The following is a 24,618-nucleotide window of genomic DNA, read 5'->3' on the forward strand; positions in this document are numbered from 1 at the left end:
AAATCTTCAACAAAATACTAGCAAACCAAATTCAGCAAAATATAATGAGAATTACACGTCTTGACCAAGTGAGATTTATCTCAGAAATGCAAGGGTTGTTTAACATCTGAAAATCAATTAATGTAATACACCACATCAACAGAATAAAGAACAAAAGTTGCATGATTATCTCAATAGACAGGACAAGGATTTGACAAAAATCCAACACTCTCTTGTGACAAAAAAAACTTGCCAAACTAGGAATATAGGAACTTTATTTACCCAATAAAGGGCATCTGTGAAAAACCCGCAGCTAACATCATACTTAATGGTGAAGATGGGATGCTTTCCCCCTAAAATCAGGAAAAAAACAGCAATGAAGTCCATTCTTGCCATTTTTATTCAAATGTACAGTACTGGAGGCTCTAATCAGGGCACTTAGGCAAGAAAAAAAAGACATCCAGATGGGAAAGGAAGAAGTAAAACTGTCTCTGCTTATAGATAACATGATCTGGTGTGTAGAAAATCCTAAGGAATCCATTAAAAAACTAGAACTAATAAATGAGTTCAGCAAGGTTGCAGGATACGAGATCAATATACCAAAGTCAATTGTATTTCTATGCACTTTTAATGACCAGTCTGAAAATGGAATTCAGGAGACAATTTCATTCACAATGCATCAAAAATTATATAAAGTACTTAGGAATGAATTTTTCAAAGGAAGTAAAAACTTGTATTCTGAAAATGACAAAATGTTGTTGAAAGAAACAAAAGATCTAAATAAATGGGGAAAAAGTCCTATGTTCATAGATCAGAAAACTCAACACTGTTAAGATGACAGTGCTCTCCAAACTCATGTACAGATTCAATAAGATCCTTATCAGAATCTCAACTGATATCTTTGTAGAAATTGACAACCCGATTCTAAAAGTCATATGGAATTGCAAGGGACTCAGAATAGCTAAGACATTCCTGAAAAAGACGGGGAAAGTAGGAAGACTCCACTTTCTGATTTCAAACCTACTACAAAGTAATGGTAAACAAGACAGTGTGGTACTAGTACAAGAATAGACATATATCAGTGGAATACAGTTGACAGTCCAGGAATAAATCCATACATCTGTGATCAACTTACTTTCGACAGGGGGGTCAAGACCATTCAAAGGGAAAAATAGTCTTTTCAACAAATGTTCTGGAGCTGCAGAGGGCTTTATGTGATGCTGTGTGCAGCCATCATGCTAGGGGCTCACAGAGTCACATCTGGCCCTGCTGGCTCCACTCACAGAAGAGTGGGTGTGGTAGAGTTTATCCTGGACACCGACTTGTGGAGCAGAGGGTGGCATGCTCCCACATCAGGCTAATTCTTGACTACTCCACCAGACGTAGAGAAGAAGTGCTGGAAAGAGGCAAACCTCTCGCTAGGACTGCTTAAAGCTCCCGCACCAAGGTGACTGAACCCATGATACACATTATAGGAAAGCTTAACTTTTCCTGCTTCAGCTAGGCTTGAAGGATTTTAAGAGGAACTTGTAATAATCTCTGAAAGGATGTTGTCTCAAGTGCTACCTGACAACAAGCCATTGCTGGCTAAGAATTGATGTCTGTAAAGATAAGCAAATAGAGAAATTTCACCTATAAAAAAATTACCAGTTAAAAGAAAAGCATATGAATTTGGAAATGAATTTATAAAACATGAACAGGAGAAAATTTTACAAAACTCCCAACTTTCTGTTTTTAATGAACTTCTAGAGGACATTGGAAATAAGGTATGGAAATTAAAAACATGATCAATGAATCACAAATATTAATGAAGGCAATGAACAGCAGAGGAGGTAAAACCAGAAAAGCAAAGCAGAAGATAAAACTGAGATATTCTCCCAGAACAGAGAGGAAAAGCATAAAATAATGAAAATAATGAGAGATTCTGGGGATGGATCCTGGGAATACAATCTGTAGAAAGAAGCCCAGAAGTTTGTAATAGAGCAGTTGGAGTGGAAGCAATAATTGAAGAAAAGAAAGCTTTCGTAAGCTAAATACAGAGACCCAAGCTAGCCCCTCATATTAATCTGATGAATACAGGAATTATTCTCTTTTTTTTTAAATAAAAAGAAGTATGAGATAGAGAAATGAGGGAAGTGCCCAATGTCTCATCCCCACATGAAGAGCAGCTGAAGCCAGAGCCCTGACCTTTGACTTCCAGAGCAGTGTCCTCAGCATGCAGGCATGCTGAGGGACATGTGACATTGAGGTTTTAAAAATCTCTTATTCTACAATAAATATATCTGCTAATTAATTCAAATGAGGCTCTGAAATAATAGGAACATATGATTATCAAGCTTGAACTTGTAAGAAGTTTCTAACTTCAAGAGCCAAAATCAGCCTTGAAGATGATTCCAGGAAAAATGCTACTCTCACCCATTACTGTCTCTTCCATGAGCCTCTAAACTATTCCATGACTCAACGAAGAGTTTATGTTAGAACTCTCTTTTCCCATGAAAGGATTCTTTCAGCAGATGTCAAACACCATTTCATGACTTTGCTTATTGTGAATTTAAGATTACAACCATATCTGGGGAAGATTAAAATCCACTGCATGATGCAGCATAAGCACAGACATTTGCTAATGGAAAACAATCATGACTACTGGCTAATCTGAGTAGCCAACTCCCCCAGGACCAGCACCCAGTATGCACCGAGTCAGATTCAGAGGTCAGGACTCATGTCTGTATCAGAGCTGACTCCTCAGCACAGCATATGCCCCACTCTGATGATCAGGGCCCAGCCCCTATTCTCCCATATCATCTTTTGCTAACCTCACCTGCTTTCTACAGGTCTTTAGCTCCAACAGGATCAAACTACAGACATCCTTGAATGCCAGCCCTGTCCCTACTCCCCAAGTCTGGAAAAGTACATGTTTGGCAGGTGTAGCTGTTTTGTTTTTTCAACCCTGTCTCAGGCTTTTACTCTTCTTTATCCTTTCTAAACACCAGATTTGGCCTCTTCCTTCAGCCAGCTGGATGCCTTTAAACCATAAGGTTGCCATCTAACATAATCTGCACCTGCTCAAGACCTGAGACCCAACATCTGTCCTTGCACCAGGAGCCTTGAGCATTTTCACTGTGTCCAGCCCTTCCTGGGTTAAGTCCAGGAAGGGTGGTAGCTGTGCATGAGGATGCCCCATCCTGGCCCTCACTGGGTCCCAGTTTCCTTCTGGCACAAAAATCAGCCCTTTTATGGACAAATATGTGATGTGATGCTGCTTACCGTAGTTTTGGGAAAGGGACTCAGACAGGCTGCCATAAAACTCAAGGAAGAGGCTTGTCCCCCAGAAGGGAAAACACCCAGGTTTCATCACTAGATTAGACAACTCTCTCTCTGTAAGTTATACCCTATTACAAGTTTCAAGGGATGGTCAGTAGTTCTGCTCAAAATAAATGAATGGAGCCAGGTTTAGGGATTCAGTAATGGAATCTTCCTCAAGCCAAGAATTCCCTTTATCAGAGTGCTAGGGACATCTTCCTAATTGAAGGAGTTAAAGACAATGGTTTATTTCTCACATTCAAGCTACTTCTGCCAGACAAGTAAACACAGCTGTCAACAACATGATCTCACGTCTTGTCCTTTTTGCCAGGACACCAGAATGTGAAGGAAAAGAGAGAGGCATGTAACTCACCAATGTCAGGTATGGGCTCTGGCCAGCCCATGTGGTTCAGTCCTGTCGGGGCACTCTGGGAGAATGGATGGCTTCTTCTAGGGAGATTCAAAGACTCTGAAGAGGTAATGGTCATCTTCCTCCAGCACTGGGAGAGGAGGAAAGAGGCAGAGAGTAAATGAAGAAAAGAGATAACATGTTGTCATTGCCACATTATAATTTTTCTAATTGCCCAGGACGTTGCCATGAGCAGAGCATGCAGCCAAAATGCACACAGCTCTGGGAGGTGCCATTCATTTCAAAACCCATGGAAAAAAGAGAAGTTTCTCTTGTCAGTAGTCTGCAACCTGTATGGTCATATGTGGCAACCATGGCAGAATAGGTTGTCATTCAACAATGTGAAATGAGGACTGACAGTAGGTCTCCAAACCCCCAAATTACACCAGCTGGTCAGCCACACAGCCTGACATTTCTCCAAAAGGAAGGCTTTGTTTCAGCTATATTCTTGCAGGGGTGCTTAATTAAAATGCAACCCATGAAGTCCCTGACACCTCATAATCATAAGACAGACTTTACCCTTCAGAGAGTAAGGACCAGTGTTGCATGAGGTCTTGGGAGGGCAAGGATATTGTCCCTTTCTTTATCATTCCATTATCCAGAAATAAACTTGGCCCCTCCAGATTTTGTCTACTTTATAAAGTTACGAAATTTACTTAAAATTTTTGGTATGTATTCAAATAAATGTTCCATTTTCTTTTGTATTCCACACAAATTAAGTAAACAGTGCTTAGAAAATTCTTTTAGTGATTAATGGAAATGTAAATATACAAACAATGATTAAGATGGGAGTATGATACCCCGCTCCATCTCTTCCATTTGAATGCAGCTAAAAACCTTGGGCGGATGTATAAATCAGTTACCTAAGGGCTCTGAAATAAATGGTAGCAGGTGGGTTGGAGAAGGAAGCCAGTATTTGAAGTTACACCAATCCTATGGTGAGTTACCTTTCTTGTGGTCCCTACAGTATCCTCTGGCCTGAACTCAATAGCAGCTTAAAACTGGGTGTGGACCAAAGTACTCCAAAAAGCCTTCTCTGGTCTGAAGAGAAGGGAAAGGGACCCCAGGGGTATGAGCAAATTGGGGAAATCCTCTATGTTGTCATTTAATTCCACCCTAGACCCCCAGGAAATCCCATTATAATATGGCAGTGATGGCCAGGCAGGCACCTAAAACTCTGAGGGAGGGGGAGAATCCCTATTTTTTTTCCTATCTCTGTCCTCCTGCCCCTTGGCTCCAGAGGCAGACACAGTTGCAGGATGTATATGCCAGAGCGGGAAAACGAAAGCCTAGCTTTCTAGCAAAAAGTCCAGGAAGAGGGGGACTCCTGGAAGCCAAGAAGTATCTGGAATAATGCAGAAAGGAAGGAGATCAAGAAAATGACACCATAACGTTGTTTATGACCCCTGGACTTACCCCCAAACTGTGGTTGGGTGGATCTGACCCTAAACAGGATACTAAAGTCTTTGAGAACCAAATTATGGAGTAGACCATTTTACAGGTCTCAGACTGGCCACTGGGTGATCCACATTATCCAAGTAGCACTGAAATCACCTTGAAAACATGAACTGACATAAGAAACATAGCCCCTGAAGGCCAGTAAGAACTTGTACCCTAAACTGTCAGCTGCCTGAAAAACTTAACTATTATTCTCCATAGAAACTAAATAAGGCTCATAACATAATATTCAAAATGTCTAATATATAACCCAAAATTATTTGATATACAGAGAACTATGAAAATCTCCATAACTTATAAGGGAAAGACAACAGATCCCAGCACCAAGATGATACAGTGCTGGAATTATAAACGATTTTAAAGAAGCTCATATAATTGTGCTCTAAGAAGTAAGTGTGAACACTCTTGAAATGAATGGAAAATAACAGCAGGGAAATAGATACAAAATAGAATAGAATGGAAACATTAGAACTGAAAAATATAGCTACAATTGAAAATTTACATGGATGGCTCTTGAGGGCATTATGCTAAGTGAAATAAGTCAGACAAGAAAGAGAAAGACTGTATGATCTTACTTGTATGTGAAATCTTAAAAAAGAAAAGCCAAGCTAATAGAAACAGAGAACAGATTGGTACTTGCCAAAGGCAGGGAGTAGGGGGTAGGTAACATGGGTGAAGGCAGCCAAAAGACACAAAGTTCCAGTTATAACATAAGTCATGGGGATGTAAGGTGCAGCAGGGCAACTATAGGTAATAACACTGCATTGCATAACAGAAATAAAGGGAGGAATTGACAATAATACAATAATATTAGGGGACTTTAACACCCCACTTACATCAATGGACAGATTATCAAACAGAAAACCAATAAGGAAACAGTGACATTAAACGACACATTAGACCAGCTGGACTTAATAGGTACCTACAGGACATTCCATCCAAAAACAGAATACACATTCTTTTCACATGCACACAGAATGTTCTCTAGAATAGATCATATGCTAGTCCACCAAACAAGTCTCAACACATTTAAGAGGATAGAAAATATACCAAGTATCTTTTCAGATCACAGTGGTATGAAACTAGAAATCTATTACAGGAAGAAAAATGGAAATAAACACAAACACGTAGAGACTAAACAACATGCTACTAAAAACCCAATGAGTCAACCAAGAAATCAAAGAGGAGACCAGAAAATACCCTGAGACAGGGCCTTCCCTGGTAGTCCGGTGGTTAAGACTTTGCCCTCCAATGCAGGGGGTGCTGGTTCTATCCCTGGCCAGGGAGCTAAGATCCCACATGACTTGCAGCCATAAAAACCAAAACATAAAGCATAAGCAATATTGTAAGAAACAATAAAGACTTTAGAACTGGTCCACATCAAAAAAAAAAAAAAAGAAAAAGAAAAAGAAAATACCCTGAGACAAATGAAAATAAAAACACAACTTTCCAAAATCTATGGGATGCAGCAAAAACAGTTCTAAGAGGGAAGTTTATAGTGATACAGGCCTACCTCAATATATAAGAAAAATCTCAAATAAACAACCTAACCCACCATCTAAAGCAATTAGAAAAATAAGAACAAACAAAACCCAAAGTCAGCAGAAGAACAGAAATAATAAAGATCAGAGTAGATATAAACAAAATAGAGACCCCCCAAAAAATAAACCCACAACAGAAAAGACCAATGAAACCAAGAGCTGTATTTTTAAAAGATAAAGAAAATTGATAAGCCTTTAGCCAGGCTTATTAGGAAAAAAAGAGAGGACCCAAATAAACAAAATTAGAAATGAAAGAGGACAATTTACAACCAGTATCACAGAAATACAAACAATCATAAGAGAATACTGTGAACAATTACATACCAACAAACTGGGCAACCTAGAAGAAATGGATAAATTCCTAGAAACATATAATCTTCTAAGACTGAATCAGGAAGAAACAGATAATCTGAACAGACTGGTTACTAGTATTGAAATTAAATTGGTAATCAAAATCTCCCAACAAACAGAAGTCCAAAACCAGATGGCTTCACAGGGGAATTCTACCAAACATTTAAAGAAGACGAAATACCTATCCTCAAACTATTCCAAAAAATTGAAGAGGAGAAAACACTCCCAAACTCGTTCTATGAGTCCAGCATTACCCTGATACCAAAACCAGACAAAGACACTACAAAAAAATGGAAATTGCGGGCCAGTTTCTCTGATGAATATAGATGCAAAAATCCTTAACAAAATATTAGCAGACCGAATTCAAAAATACATTAAAAAGGATCATAAATCATGATCAAGTGGGTTTTTATCCCAGGGAGGCAAGGATGGTCCAACATCTGCAAATAAATCTATGTGATACACCACATTAACAAAATGAAGGATAAGGGGATTGATCAAGATGGCAGAGTAGGAGGACATGGAACTCATCTACCCCCCATGAACACATCAAAACTACATCTACATGTGGAACAATTACCACTGAAAACGAACTGGAAATTGGCAGAAAGACTCCTGTACAACCAAGGCTATAAGAATGAACAAAATGAAGGATAAAAGTCACATGATCTCTCAATAGATGCAGAAAAAGCATATGACAAAATTCAGTATCCATACACAATAAAAACTCTTATCAAAGTTGGTATAGGACACGGGTTCATGCCCCGGTCCAGGAAGATCCCATGGAGCGGCTAGGCTAGGCCCGTGAGCCATGGCCACTAAGCCTGTGCGTCCAGAGCCTGTGCTCCGCAACGGGAGAGGCCACAACAGTGAGAGGCCCACGTACCGCAAAAACAAACAAACAAACAAAAAAAGTTGGTATAGAGGGAAATTTCTCAAGATAATAAAGGCCATTTATAACAAACCCACCTAACATCATACTCAATGGGGAAAACTAGAAAGCTTTTCTTCCTAGATCACGAAGAAGACAAGGATGCCCACTCTCACCATTTCTATTCAACACAGTATTGGAAGTCCTAGCCATAGCAGTCAGTCAAGAAACAAAAAGGCATCCAAATTGGACGGGAAGAAGTAAAACTATCATATTTGCAGATGACATGATACTATATATAGAAAACCTTAAAGTCTTCACCAAAAAACTTTTAGAATAAATGAATTCAATAAAGTTGCAGGATATAAGATTAATATACAGAAATCTGTTGCTTCTCTATTCACTAATAACTAACTATGAAAAAGAGAAGCAAGAAAACAATCCCATTTACAATCGCATCAAAAAGAATAAAATGTGTAAGAATAAATTTAACCAAGGAGGAGAAAGACATATACTTTGAAAACTATAAGACATTGATAAAAGAAACTGGAGATGATACAAATAAATGGAAAGGCATCCTATATTCATGAATTAGAAGAAGTAATATTGTTAAAATATCTGTACTACCCAAAGCAGTCTACAGATTTAATGCAATGCCTATCAAAATACCCATGACATTTTTCACAGAACAAGAACAAATAAATAATCCTAAAATTTGTATGGAACCACAGAAGATCCCAAATAGCCAAAGCAATCTTGAGAAAAAAGAACAAAGCTGGAGGTGTCATGCTCTCTGACTTCATACTACACTACAAAGCTACAGTAATCAAAGCAGCATGGTATTGGCACAAAAACAGATACATGGATCAATGGAACATCATAGCCCAGAAATAAACCCATGCAATATGGTCAATTAATCTATGACAAAGGAGTTAAGAATATACAATGGGGAAACAGTCTCTTCAATAAGTAGTGCTGGGAAAACTGGACAACTACGTGTAAAAGAATGAGATTAGAATATTTCTTCACACCATAAAAAAACCCCTCAGAATGTATTAAAGACCTAAATGTAAGATCAGAAAGTATAAAACTCCTAGAAGAAATCATAGGCAGTATAATATTTGACATAGGCCTTAGCAATATTTTTTTGGATTTGTCTCCTTAGGCAAGGGAAACAAAAGCAAAAATAAACAAATGGGACCTAATCAAATTTAAAAGCTTTTGCACAGTGAAGGAAACCATCAATAAAATGAAAAGGCAACCTACTGAATGGGAAAAGATATTTGCAAATAATGTCTGATAAGCAGTTAATATCCAAAATATATAAACAGCTCATACAACTCTATACCAAAAAATCCTAAACAACCCAATTAAAAAAAGGGCAGAGGACCTGAATAGGCGTTTTCCCAAAGACGACATACAGATGGCCAGCAGGCACATGAAAATACAACATCGACTAATTGTCAGGGAATGTAATTCAAAACCACAATTACCTCCTACACTGTTCGTGGGAATGTAAATTGGTGCAGCCACTATGGAGAACAGTATGGAGGTTCCTTAAAAAACTAAAAACAGATCTACCATATGATCCAGCAGTCCCACTCCTGGGCATATATTCAGAGAAAACCATAATTCAAAAGGGTACATGCACCCCAATGTTCAATACAGCACTATTTACAATATCCAGGACATGGAAGCAACCTAAATGTCCATCAAAGGAGGAATGGATAAAGAAGATGTGGTACATATCTACAATGGAATATTACTCAGACATAAAAAAGAACGAAATAATGCCATTTGAAGCAATATGGATGGACCTAGGGATTGTCATACTGATTGAAGTAAGTCAGACAGAGAAAGACAAATATCATATGATATCACTTATATGTGGAATCTAAAGAAATGGTGCAAATGAACAAACAAAACAGAAGTTGAGTCACAGATGTAGAAAACAAACTTGTGGTTACCAGGGGGGAAAAGGGGGAGAGGGATAAATTGAGAAATTGGGATTGACATATACACACTACTATATATAGAATAGATAACTAATAAGAACCTACTGAATAGCACAGGGAACTCTATTCAATACTCTGTAATGAACAGTATGGGAAAAGAATCTTAAAAAGTGGATATATGTGTATGCATAACTGACTCACATTGCTGTACAGCAGCAACTAACACAACATTGTAAATCAACTATACTCCAATAAAAATTTTAATTAAAAAACATACAATGAGATATCCCCTCAGACCTGTCAGAATGGATGTCGTCAAAAAGACAACAAATAACAAATGTTGGTGAGGATGTGGAGAAAAGACAACCCTAGTGCACTGTTGGTGGCAATGTAAATTGGTACAGCCATTATGGAAAACCATATAGAAGTTCCTTAAAAAATTCAAAATAAAACTACCATATGATCCAGCAACTCCACTTCTGAAAGGAAACAAAAACAACAATTGAAAAAGATATATGCACCCCAATGTTCATTGCAGTATTGTCCAAAATTGGTAAGGTATGGAAGCAATCTGAGTGTCCATCAACAGAAGAATAGATAAAGAAGATGTGGCATATACATACGTTGGAATATTACTCAGCCATAAAAAAGAATGAAATTTTGCCATTTGCAACAATGATATAGATGGGCCTTGAGGGTATTATGCTTAGAGAAATAAGTCAGACAGAGAAAGAAAGATACTGTATATTTTCAGTTATATGTGGAATCTAAAAAATAAATGAATGAATATAACAAAAAACAGAAAGAAACTCAAAGATACAGAGAACAAACCAGTGGTTAACAGTGGGGAAAGGGTGGATGGAGAGGCAAGGTAGGAGAAAGGGGATTAAGAGGTACAAACTACTATATATAAAATAATAAGCAACAAAGATATATTGTACAGCACAGAGAAGTATAGCCATTATTTTATAACTTTATATGCAGTGTAATCTATAAAAATATTGAATCACTATGTTGTATACCTGAAACTAACTAGTGCTGTCAGGAACACTTGTGTATAAGCTTTCATTTGTATACATGTTTTCTATTCTTTTGGGTCTATACATAGGAGTGGAATTGTCAGGACACATGGTAATTCTATGACTAACTGTCTGAGGAGCTGCCAAACTGTTGTATACCATGGCCGCTGAGCCTGTGCGTCCAGAGCCTGTGCTCCGCAATGGGAGAGGCCACAACAGTGAGAGGCCTGCGTACCGCAAAAAAAAAAAAAAAAAAAAAAAATTCCTGGAACTGATAAATGAATTCAGCAAGGTCACAGGCTACAATATCAACACATAAAAATCAATAATATTTCAATATACTAAGAATCAACTGGTGGAAAATAAAATTAAGAACACAATACCATTTATAATAATCCCTAAGAAAATTAAATGCAAAGATGTAAATTTTTAAAATGTATAGGGTCTGTATCTTATATATAGAAATTTCTAAATAATACACAAAAATATTCTTAGAGATAATAAATTCAGCAGATTTTCAGGGTACAAGATCAATATACAAATATCCATTGTATTTCTATACACTAGCAATGAACAAGCCCAAAAATGAAATTAAGAAAACAATTCCATTTTCAATACCATCAGAAAGAATAAAATAATTAAGAAGTATTTAACCAAGGATGTGCAAGACTTGTACAGTGAAAATTACAAAACATTGTGAAAAGCAGTTAAAGAACAGCTAAAAAATCAGACAACACCCTGTGTTCATGGATTTAAAGATTTAATATTGTTAAGAAGGCAATACTCTCCAGAATGATCTACAGATTCAATGTAATCTTATCAAAATCACAATGGCCTTTTTTTTTCCCAAGAAATGAAACAACTGATCCCAAGATTCATTTGGAACTACAAGGGACAGCAAATAGCCAAAATAATCTTGAAAAATAACACGGAGGACTCACACACCCCAACTTCAAAACTTAATAGAAAGCTACAGTAATTAAAGCAGTATGATATTGGCAAAAGCACAGATGTATAGACCAGTGGAATAGAATTGAGAGTCCGGAAATAAACCTATACATCTAAGGTCATTTGGTTTCTTACAAGGGTGTCAAAATCATTCAATGAGGGAAAGAATAGTCTCTTCAACAAGTGGTGCTGAGTAATATCCACATGGAAAGCTTGAAGTTGGACCTCTACCTCACACAAAACACAAAAATGAATTCGAAATGAATACAAAGCCTAAAGGTAAGAGCAAAAGGTATAAAAACTCTTAGAAGAAAGCATAAAAGTAAATTTTCATGACCTTGGATTTGACAGTGGACTCTTGGGCATTACAATAAATTCATAAGCAACAAAAGAAAAAAATAGATAAATTGGATTACATCAAAATTAAATACTTTTGTGCAGCAGTAGACACTATCAAGAAAGTTAAAGGCAACCTACGGATGGGAGAAAATACTTGTAAATCACTTATTTGATAGGGGTCTAGTATCTCCATACATAAGAACCCCTACAAGTGAACCACAAAAAGATAAATAACCCAATTTAAAAATGGGCAAAAGCCTCGAATAGACATTTCTCCAAAAAAGATATACAAATGGCCAACAAGCGTATGAAGATATGTTCAACATTAGTCACTAGGAAAATGCAAATCAAACCACAATGAGGTACCATTCAGACCCAGTAGTATGGTACAGTTTAAATGAAACAACACAAAACAACAAGTGTCGGGGAGGATGTGGAGAACTGGCAACCTTCGTACATTGTTGGTAGAAATGTAAGATGGTGTAGACAACAGTTTGGCAGCTCCTCAGACAGTTAGTCATAGAATTACCATGTGTCCTGACAATTCCACTCCTATGTATAGACCCAAAAGAATAGAAAACATGTATACGAATGAAAGCTTATACACAAGTGTTCCTGACAGCACTAGTTACAATAGCCAAGAGGTGGAGACAACCCTGTGTCTATCAGTGGATGAACAGATAACAAAAACAAACATAGCCACACAATGGAATATTATTCAGTCATAAAAAGGAACAAAGTGCTGCTGTATGCTACAACAGAGAAGAAACTTAAAAACATGATGCTAAGTGAAAGAAGTCAGGCACAAAAGGTCACACACTTTAATTCCATTTATATGAAATATCCATAGGTAAATAGGTAAATCCATAGAGACGGAAAGCAGATTAGTGCTTGCCAGGGTCTAGGGAGGGGAAATGGGCTGTGACTGCTTTATAGTTGTGAAGTTTCCTTTTGAGATGATAAGAATGTCTTGGAACTAGGTAGAGATAAGGCCTGCAAAGTCTTGTGAATCTACTAAATGCCACTGAATTGTACACTTTAACATGGTTCTTTTTTTTTTTTTTTTTGGCAGTACACGGGCCTCTCACTGTTGTGGCCTCTCCCGTTGCAGAGCACAGGCTCCGGATGCGCAGGCTCAGCGGCCATGGCTCACAGGCCCAGCCGCTCCGCAGCAAGTGAGATCCTTCCGGACCAGGGCACAAACCCATGTCCCCTGCATCGGCAGGCGGACTCTCAACCACTGCGCCACCAGGGAAGCCCATGGTTCATTTTATGTTATGTGAATTTCACCTTGATTAAAAAAAAAGTGGTATGGAGAACAGTATGGAGGTGTCTGAAAAAAGTAAAAATAGAACTACGACCCAGCAATCCCACTACTGGGCATATACCCTGAGAAAACCATAATTCAAAAAGAGTCATGTACCACAATGTTCATTGCAACTCTGTTTACAATAGCCAGGACATGGAAGCAACCTGTGTCCATCGACAGATGAATGGATAGAGAAGATGTAGCACATATATACAATGGAATATTACTCAGCCATAAAAAGAAATGAAATTGAGTTATTTGTAGTGAGGTGGATGGACCTAGAGTCTGTCATACAGAGTGAAGTAAGTCAGAAAGAGAAAAACAAATACCGAACGCTAACACATATATATGGAGTCTAAAAAAAAAAAGGTTCTGAAGAACCTAGGGGCAGGACAGGAATAAAGATGCAGACGTAGAGAACGGACTTGAGGACATGAGGAGGGGGAAGGGGAAGCTGGGATGAAGCTGGGAGAGAGTGGCATGGACATCTATACACTACCAAGTGTAAAATAGATAGCTAGTGGGAAGCAACCACATAGCACAGGGGGATCAGCTCGGTGCTTTGTGACCACCTAGAGGGGTGGGATAGAGAGGGTGGGAGGGAGGGAGATGCAAGAGGGAGGGGATATGGGGATATATGTATATGTATAACTGATTCACTTTGTTATAAAGCAGAAACTAACACACCATTGTAGAGCAATTATACTCCAATAAGATGTTAAAAAAAAACAACAGTACCTGAAAGAGAAAAAAATAAATAAAGGTGGGTATCAGGGATGAGGTGAGACTCAGGGATGTGTATTTCACAAGTACTTCATAATAAAAAATATTGCTCTTTTATAAAGGGAAAGAACAAGAAACAGTTAGGGATTGGGTAAAAGGTATGCTTTTATAAACTACTGAGTCATTTTTAAACAGCTGACAGTTTCATGTAAAAATCATGGTGTCAAAATGTCCCTAGAGACAAAATCTAGTTCTCTTTATATAATTTTGATTAATTTAAGATTGTTATATCAGAATGTCATGCACCTTTATGAGTATTAGAGCTAATGCTGTCCAGTGTCTAACAGTGTTCGACACAGAGTGGGTCCTCACTGAATGGTAATTACTATGGAAAGGGCTTGAGGACAGGCCCCGCCTTCTTCAGTTCTGCCCCATTGCCTTGCACAGGGCCAGACTGCAGACAGGCAAGAGGGAGCCACAGCCTCTGTGGCTCTCAGACACATCACTATGCAGTGTCTCTCCTGCAGGCTGTATAGGGCAGAGGTGGGCAGGGGGCAGGAAAGGCAAGCAGCTGCATTGGAAGTGGGGGTACCAGGCCAAGTCTGATGACGATGGCATGTGAGCAGCTTACTTGGATTCCATCTTTACATGCGTGCATCTTCCTTTCAAACTGGGCCAACTTCTTCAACTTCCTCCTCCGCATCTTCTCCAGCCACAGGTCATCTAAACTGATGTGTGAGTGCTGAGAGATGCTCCTGGGTTGTGAAGGAGTCTCCCTGGGGACGTCCTCTGCAGAGACGAAGGGGAGGGTCCATGTCCCCGTCCCAGCAGTAGAGAACGGCCCCTGAGCTGGCTCAGTGTGAAAAGCTTTCAGACCGCGGGAGCAACTGGGCTTCTTGCCTGGGTGTTCTTCCCACGGCATGTGATTCTAGAGAACAGAGAGGAGAACATAGCAAGTGAGCCCAGTGTCCTTTCTCTGTTTAGTTTCTTTTGGGTATAAACCCATGTTTTGGTTAATCCCTAAAATACAGATGCCAGTGAAGTACTTTGTTCACAGTAATTTTGGAAAATGTGAAGATTAGAAACAAACCAAACCTTGTTTCTGTTAAACTTTCTACTTTCAAGACTATTTCCAAAAAATCAAGTCTTCTACCTTGATCAAAGAATTAGGTCTTGAAAGTAATTACTGAGCTTGGCATGCTCATTAGAAACACTTTTTAAGGGTCAGTGGCTGGGGCAAAAAGCTCTTGCCTAAACAATACTGCCCGAGAACAGAATTTGAACAGAAACACACTCAGGCACTTGTTACTCCTTCTGTCTTGGCACGGACATTAACGAGATGTACTCACACTGCACCTTCCTTAGGCGCCTGTGCTGCCTTCACTTTGTCCCGGGTTGCAGTTATCCACTCAGGCAACCTAACTGAATTTCAAAGTAAAATTTGTCCACGCTAACAGAATACTTTGTCTTCGTGTTGCACAACCATCCATCTCTCTGTCCTTTGAAATCAACCCATCACCCTGGGAGAGGAAACCTGTCTTCCCATGTGTTGTTTGAGTCTAACGACCCTCCATCCCCAGTCCCACCCCAGTGGACACCTCCTTCACAGCACCTCTTTGGAATGTCATCCCCAAGCACTTTGTGTATACGATTTGGGGGAAACACAAGTGAAATTTCTGTTGACTATTTCAAGAGGCTATGTACATACACACAGACACACAGACACACACGTATATGGAGAAAGAGAAGGAGGCAGAGGAAGGGGAGACATAATTAGTACATAATGGTTTGGTGCACAGCCTGGGAACAGGGACTTTTCAAAGCTTGCCAGGTGATTCTAATATGCATCCAAAGTCGAGAATCACTGGGTAATTTTTTTTTTTTTATTGGCGGTACGCGGGCCTCTCACTGTTGTGGCCTCTCCCGTTGTGGAGCACAGGCTCCAGATGTGCAGGCTCAGCAGCCATGGCCCACGGGCCCAGCCGCTCTGCGGCATGCGGGATCCTCCTAGATCGGGGCACGAACCCGCGTCCCCTGCATCGGCAGGCAGACTTTCAACCACTGCACCACCAGGGAAGCCCCACTGTGTATTTTTTTTTAGCACCCAAATATTGCTCTAAGTTTAAAAAGTGCTTTTACTTAGTTCCCTCCCCTCAAGTCCACTGTGAGCTAGAAACAGCTGGCATATTATCCATATCCTATAGATAAGGTACTAGAAACTCTGAGAGCTTAAGTGATTGCCTGAGTTCACACAGCTCTGTGTGTCATCACACAGTTGACCCTTGAACAACATGAGTTTGAACTGCATGGGTCCACTTGCAGATTTTTTTCAATAGCAAATAGGATCCATGGATGGTTGAATCTCTGGATGTGGAACTGTGGATACGGAGGGCTGACGGTTAAGTTACTGTATATTTAGATGTTCCACGGCACAGAGGGTAGGCGTTCCTCAGCCCCGCGTTGTTAAGGGTCAGCTGTATTCTTCTGATTCTAAATCCCATGTCCTTTTCACGCTTCTACATTGTAAAACTTCCTGTCATTTCATAGGTGGAAATAACAACTCCATAACTAAGCAAGGACCACACCTGAGACTCATTTATAACTCTCAAAGTCCCCGCAGAGGGAATGGATGTTAATGAGCACATCTTTATGCGAGACTCTCTGGTGCATTAGTACATAAAGAAGCTGTCCTCCTAAGGCTTTCAATGAGTAAATGACATAGAGCTGCCTGGAAGGAAGCCAAGCCACCCTCAAGCTGGCGCTTCCACAGGAACGCACTTACTGCCACTAGAGACGAGCTCACTTATTTTCAAACAAAAGAAAACTTGAACTTTTTCAATGCACCATCCCCTAGGTTTCTGCCAGCCTGTACCGTAGTTGTTGGCTGGGACCTCTGGATGCCATCAGTGATAGTTTTATCCTCAACTTTTTCTTTATCAGAATTTTAGAACATTATCATTTTCATAGCTTGGTTAGGGGCCTTTAGAGAGAATTCTGGCTGGTGAATGGTGTCCTAAGTGTCCTTTATTTTTTGCCTTTCTGATGGAAAAGAGCTCCCCTCCCTTCCAATTTCTCCACCTTGGGGGTGCTACTAGGGCCATATATCTATTTACTCACCAAGGAACTTTGATTTTCTCAGGAAAAAAGGTCTTTGTTCTAAGGCCATTAATTAGAGCAGTATTTGTAAAACCACCAGCAGCACCCAGTATGGTGGGCAGCCTCTAAGATGGCCATCAAAAGACTTCACCACCTTGATGGAGGCCCTTTTATGAGCTCCTCCCCTTGAGTGTGAGCTGGACGTAGTGATTCACTTCTAATGAATAGACTTTGGAAGAAGTGACGGGATGTCACTTCCAAGATTAGGTCATAAAAAGGTTGTGGCTTCCATTTGGGGGTGCATCTCATGGACTCCTTGCTCTGGGAGAAGCCAGATGACATACTGTGAACAGGGCCATGGAAAGGCTCACGTGGCAAGGAACTGATGTCTCTAGCCAACAGCCAGCGGGGATCTGAGGCCTGTCAACAGCTACCTGAGCGAGTGTGGAAGCAAGACATCCTGCAGTCCGACCTTGAGCTGAGCTCAGCCCCTGCCAACACAGTGACTACAGCCTTGTGAGAGACCATGAGCCCAAGCTTACTCAGCTGGTTCTACAGCAACAGGTAACTCCTACTCCTGGGGACTTGCTAGAGCTGCAGACTTCTAAACCCCATCAAGACTTGCAGATTAGAAATTCAGGGGGTGGGAAATGCCCACTTAGGGGATTCCGATGCAAGGTGGAATTCTCCAATTGAGAATCAGTGTGCTAGAGAGACAGGCAAATAAGAGAGAAGCAAGGTGATCAGGCTGTTCTGGTGCTCCCGTGTGTCCTAGGGTGGAGGGTCAGGGAGCAGACTTTGGGTTTAGGTAAGCTGAGTTTGAATCCTGGCTCTGGATCTTACCAGCAGTGTGACTTTGGGCAAGTAAGTTTCCTTAATCCCCTTTTGTTTCTTCATCTGTAAAATGGGAATACTAATACTCTCAGAAGTGTTATGAGAATTAAATGAGATAGTGCACATAAAACACATAGTATAATGCCTGTCACATTCAATACATCAATATATAGTAGCCAAAATTATTGTTTTTGTTAATAAGTAGACAGGGCTGAGATGGCTGAGGTGGTGATGGAGTCCTATCTCTCCGGAATGATTTGTTTTCAGATCCCACCTGAGAATGTCACTACAAAAATACTACTTAGCATTCAACTCATTCTATGATTTTTCATTATTTTGGGGAGAGTTTTTTCATTTTTATTGGGAAAAAATTCTACAAATTCTCTTTGTAGTGTTGGGCAACACAGATTCAGTTTATTCAGCTTGCATCCCAGTAAAGTAACCTTGTTACCCACAAACGAACAAGGTGCTCTCCTAATGTGTTTAATGTCATTCCATCAGCCATCACAGGCAAGGCAGATCAAAATCCATTACCACATAGTGCAAGGTATGTATACATTGTCTTATGAAATGAGAATTTTCAGAATAAAGAAGAGTTCCAATAGGTAGTCAACTTCCTGACTTTCTCAAGCCTTTCTTGAGCACATGGTATATGCCAGACAGCACTGCAAACGCTAGAGATTCAGCAGAGAACAGAATGAAGCTTGCTGCCATGGAATTTTTTAAGCAATGGGAACTCGAAGATGTACAAAACAGAGTCCCAGCTCTCCAGGTGATAAAGACATATAAATGCATAAACTTTCTTTACATATATTAAAAGTAGACAGTATGTGGGTGGTCCTAGAGATTATCATACTAAGTGAAGTAAGTCAGACAGAGAAAGACAAATACCATATTATATCACTCATATGTGGAATCTAAAAAATGGTACAAATGAACTTATTTACAAAACAGAAATAGACTCACAGACATAGAAAACAAACATGGTTACCAAATGGGACAGGGGCAGGGGATAAACTAGGGATTTCGGATTAACAGATACACACGACTATCATATACATAAAACAGATAACCAACAAGGACCTACTGTATAGCACAGGGTCAGTGGATGCAGAAAGGGCAAATGATTTAGCCCAGCACAGGACGCTATCTAAAGGAAAGGAGTTATCAGAGACTATGCAGGACAGGGGCAAGTCCTAGGGAAACATACAAAGGTTTTGGTTTAAAATCTGTGTGTGAAAGTGTGACCCTCAGGTAACCACCCCTAGCAGGTTCAGCCTAGTTACTATGCATACTCTCTTTTTCATTTTCCCTCTCTCCTCCTCAAATTGCCAGCCAACTTAAAACACCAGACGCTTATAGTTTCAAATAATTGAACAAGAGGATCCAGATTCTGGGGTAGCAGACTGGCTGACATACTTCTCCCTATTTGTCCCACTAAGTACAGCTAAAATCTTGAGACATTATATATGAAACAAAACTATGAAGACTCTGAATGGTAGAGAGAAGAAGGTACGCCAGCTAGGGATCCTAGAATGCAAGGAACAACACACCCGTGAGTTCCCTAAGTTTTCTCTGCGTCACATATTCCACTTATATATACCTCATATATAGGTCCTGGAGAATCCTGCAACCTGGAAATACCACTAGGCACAGGCATAAAGTCCCAACAAAAGCCTGCTTTCTCTACCCAGAGGAGCAGACTAGCAAGACGGAAAACTTTTAGGTAAGAACTGCCCTACTCTAGCATGCAACATCCCCTCATTTCCTGCCTTCCTGACCTAAGCACGAGTGGGAACTTCTGACCTCATCTAACTATAATGAGGCACAATTCTCTCCCAGCCAAATGGTGTCAAGAGGCCTAGAGGGTAGCTGGGATGTTGATCCCCTTCCAGTGGTAATGGGGCTCTCTCCCATGGTGTCTTCCATCCAGGGCAGTGAGGCATCCCTCCCCTGCCCCACTGGGGTGATGTAGGAGGAGACCTAGTAGAAAGCCAGGACTTTCACCACCACCTAGCATTAACAGTCCTCCTACCCCATGGGGAACATTAACAAGTCTCCCTCTGAACCATGGAGGTGTCAGTGGAGTTATAGTAGAGAACCTCAACTCCTGTTCCCACCGACCCATCAGTAATGAGACACCCCTTCCTGCAACAGATTGTCAATAGAGGCCAAGAAAAGAACCTGGGATTTCACCTACACCTGGCAGTCATGAGGCAGTGCCCACTTTTCCCCACTGGGGTGGTGTTAGAAGTGGTCTTCAAAACAGAAGATTTGAATAAGATACAGTGACTCAAATATCCAGAATGAAACAGAAATTCACTAGTCATACCAGGATTGGAGAAAATCTCAACTTGAATAAGAAAAAACAGTCAACAGATGCCAACACTGAGAAGATGCTGGAATAATCTGACAAAGATTTTAAAGTAGCCATCAAAAAATGTTTCAACAAGAAATACAAATACTCTTAAGACAAATGGAAAAATAGAAGATCTCAGAAAATAGAAAATTTTAACAATAAAATAGAAGATATAAAGAATAACCAACTGGAAATTATAAAACTGAAAAATGCAATAACTGAAATTTAAAAATTCAATGAATGGGCTCATGGGAGAATGGAGAGCACAGAGGATCACTGAACTTGAAGATAAAACAATAGAAATTACACAATATCAACAAAAAAGAGAAAACAGACTGAAAAAAAAAAAGGCTCAAGGACCTGTGAAAGATAAAGAAAGATCAAACAGTAGGGTACTGGAATCCAAAAAAGAGAGAAGAAAGTAAGTGGGGGTAAAAATGGAGTCCAAGAAATAATAGTTAAAAATTTCCAAAATTTGGCAAAAGACATGAAACTACAGATCTGAAATTAGACGAACTCAAAGAAATCTACATGAAAAAACTTCATAATCAAACTTCTGAAATCTAAGGACAAAAAAGACAAATGTTGAAAGCAGCGAGATAGAAAAGACACCTTTCCTGTAAGGGAAAAGCAATTTAAATGACATCATCAGAAACCATGAAGACCAGAAAGAAGTGGCCCAACATTTTTCAAGAGTCACTCATCAAGAAAACAATTGTTAATGCAGAATCCTATATCCAGTGAAAATGTTCTTCAGAAATGAAGGAAAAAATCAAGACACTCTCAGAGGAAGGAAACTGAGAGAATTTGTTGCCATCAGATATACCTTTAAAAAATGACTAAAGGGGGCTTCCCTGGTGGCGCAGTGGTTGAGAGTCCGCCTGCCGATGCAGGGGACACGGGTTCGTGCCCCGGTCTGGGAAGATCCCACATGCCTCAGAGCGGATAGGCCCGTGAGCCATGGCCACTGGGCCTGCACGTCCGGAGCCTGTGCTCCGCAACGGGAGAGGCCACAGCAGTGAGAGGTCCGCATACTGCAAAAAAAAAAAAAAAAAAAAAAAAAGTGCAGGATGTGAAATCTTGGAAAATTAAAGCCTCTATAGATGGCATGATCATAACCATGTTAAGTACATAAAATCTGTTTATAGAGTGAAATCTGGAAGTAAATTTAACAAAATGTTACGAATGGTTGTTTTGGAATAAAAGAACTCTTGCTTCTCAAGAGCATTGTGGAAGAAAGAAATGGGAACACCACTGAATTCCTTGCAAATTGCTCCTGCAATCACAGCCTGCCCTCCCAGGAGCAGCCACTAGATGGAGCCTCAGCCCTAGCTCTAAGTTCAGTTTCTGTCCATGACTGCCCAGGGCTTCAGCTAGAGCAAACTTTTCAGAGCTTCCCCCACCTTCCCTTCCTGTGTTCATGTATCTGCCTCTCTCTTTCCTTTGTACATGTTCTGATGCACAAGCATAAGAGGCCTTCTCACTCCTCCTGTGAGATTTGAAATAGAAAGAGGAATAGGAATGAACATTGATCCAGTACCTGCTTCATGCCTGACCCTTTCCTGGGCAGTTTACAATCACCTCACTGCTTGCTAAACACAGCAGGCCATCCAGGTGTTGGCTGAAACCCTCCGCACCGTAGACAACACCTCCTGAGCACAGGGACAATCTCAAGGGAATGTTGTTTTCCACTGTGTACATATATACACATATACATTTGTATGTATAGCACTGTTAAGTCAGTTTTATGATTATATTGTTTAGGTCCTAATAATCTTTTTCTACTACTTGATTTTACTCTGAGTTAACTAACACTATAATGTCTTTATTTTTCAATTAAGTTCTCTATGTATTTCAGATAATCAAAAATTAAAAGGAGCAATGAGCAGCTAAGTTGGAGAAATGTCAGGAAGTGGGCACTCTTATATCCTGCTATGTGTTAATGGTCACAATCATTTCAAAAAGTAACCTGAAATCTATTCAAATTAAAAACACATGTACTCTTTGGGACTTCCCTGGTGGCGCAGTGGTTAAGAATCCGCCTGCCAATCTAGGGGACACAGGTTCGATCCCTCATCCAGGAAGATCTCACATGCTGTAGAGCAACTAAGCCCATGCACCACAACTACTGAGCCTGTGCTCTAGAGCCCGTGTGCCACAACTAGTGAAGCCTGTGCGCCGCAACAAGAGAAGCCACTGCAATGAGAAGCCCATGCACCACAACGAAGAGTAGCCCGCACTCTGCGTGTAGCAACAAAGACCCAAGGTAGCCATAAATAATTAATTAATTTAAAAAACAAAAAACACATGTACCCTTTTATTGTGCAATCCCTCTTTTATATCCTGCAGAAATAAAAGCATCAATACCTCTGGACATCTGATCAAGGATGCTGTTGCAGCATTACTTACAATGGCCCCGAACTAGAAGTTACCTCGATGTTAATCAATAGAAAAATAGTTAACTAAAATACTATATAGCCATACTATGAAATAGCATGTGACTTTCAACTAGGGAACAATGTACGTAAAACCCCTGGAGGACTGTATTTGCCGTATTATTAAAGTAAACAAGATAGTTACAGAGTAATATGCGGGTATGATGCCACCGTGTAACCCTCTCTTCCCAAATCTCCCCCTTACAATCCTGTGTATGTGTGGTGATAATGCGGATCACACACATAGACTGCTGACGTTATTTCCTTCTGTGGAATGGGATTGGGAGGTTTTAAAGGGAAATTATTACCTTTTCTCTTCTACATCTGTATTGACTTTGTTTTTAACTTTACTACTAATAATTAAAAAAAAATAAGTAACACAACAAGGAAAAAATGCTTGAAAGTTAATGTCTAACTCTTTACCGATGAGGCCATATGTCGAATAAAGTGACGTAATTTCAGCCGGTCGTGATCACTTTTGAATGTCTAACGCCTAACTCCAGTGTGTTGGGAACACACCCTGTGAACTCCCACCTCTCCCAGCTCGCTTCCTCCTAAGCAGCCCACACAGGGCCTGGAGGCCGGAGTGAGTGCCCCACGCCTGTTGGTTACGGTCCACAGGGCCCTCCAGGTTGTCCCTGTGCTCAGGAGCTGTCGTCTATGGGAGGAGCATGTGCGGGGGCTTCAGCAAACACCCGGACAGCCTGCTGTGTTTAGCAAGCAGTGAGCTGATTGGAAAGGGGCCAGGCAAGGGCCAGGCACGAAGCGGGCGCTGGATAAACGTTCGTTCCTATTCCTCTTCCTCTTTCGAATCTTACGAGAACCTCGTATGCGTGCGCGTCAGAACCCGTAGGAAGGCTAGAGAGCCTGAGCGCAGGGGAGAGGGAGACCCTCGGCGCAGCTGGGTGGCTGACACCTGCCGCAGGCAGAGCGTGGCCGGCTCGCCAAAGGTGGGGCCTCGCCAGGACCCGGGAGGCAGCGCGCAGGGCGCCTGCACTTGGCCCTGCTCGGAGGCTAACGCTGAACCTGAGGCTCTTCCACACCAGCACAGTGCTGGGCACGTGGGAGACACTACACCTATTTGTCTAAAGAAGCAAAGGGACGAGGGCACATGGTTGCAGGAGTGGACAGGGAAAAGGGAGGTTTGCTTCCACAGTCCCAAGGCTACTCCTCCGGAATTTCCCCAAAGCTACCTCCTTCCGAGGGCAGCCTGACTCGTGAGAAATCCCAAGTTGGTATAGACCCTTTCTTGTCCCTGACCCACCACCCTGTTCCCTGTCGTCGGTGGATGTCTTTGCTTTGGGGGAGAGACCATTTTCTTTTACCAGGAATTTCAGAAGCACCAATAATCTCTCTCCTTCTACTGAAACAAAGTCAACTGGATCAGGTTTAGATTTAAAAAATAAACCCATAGGGCTTCCCTGGTGGCGCAGTGGTTGGGAGTCCGCCTGCCGATGCAGGGGACGCGGGTTCGTGCCCCGGTCCGGGAAGATCCCGCGTGCCGCGGAGCGGCTGGGCCCGTGAGCCACGGCCGCTGGGCCTGTGCGTCCGGAGCCTGTGCTCCGCGGCGGGAGAGGCTACAGCAGTGAGAGGCCCACGTAACGCAAAAAAAAAAAAAAAAAAACCATAAATATACTAGAAAACAACGTGAGGAAATTTCTTTTTTAAATTTCACAGCGGGGAAGGATGAAG

The 24,618-nt window shown here is 40.8% G+C and overlaps 1 protein-coding gene across 1 annotated transcript in view; it reads right to left on the reverse strand.

Moving 5' to 3' along the window:
* ARHGEF4 (Rho guanine nucleotide exchange factor 4) overlaps positions 1-24,618 on the reverse strand; it is a gene marked incomplete at its 5' end in the record, with an annotated part of 217,953 nt that overhangs the window by 95,431 nt on the left and 97,904 nt on the right. Inside the window, 2 exons of the mRNA XM_079710602.1 lie at positions 3,653-3,779; positions 14,834-15,130. Coding sequence (XP_079566728.1) covers positions 3,653-3,779; positions 14,834-15,130 — 424 coding nt within the window. The remainder of the gene's footprint in view (positions 1-3,652; positions 3,780-14,833; positions 15,131-24,618) is intronic.

Source organism: Hyperoodon ampullatus, assembly GCF_949752795.1.
Source record: "Hyperoodon ampullatus genome assembly, chromosome: 8".
NCBI lineage: Eukaryota > Metazoa > Chordata > Mammalia > Artiodactyla > Ziphiidae > Hyperoodon > Hyperoodon ampullatus.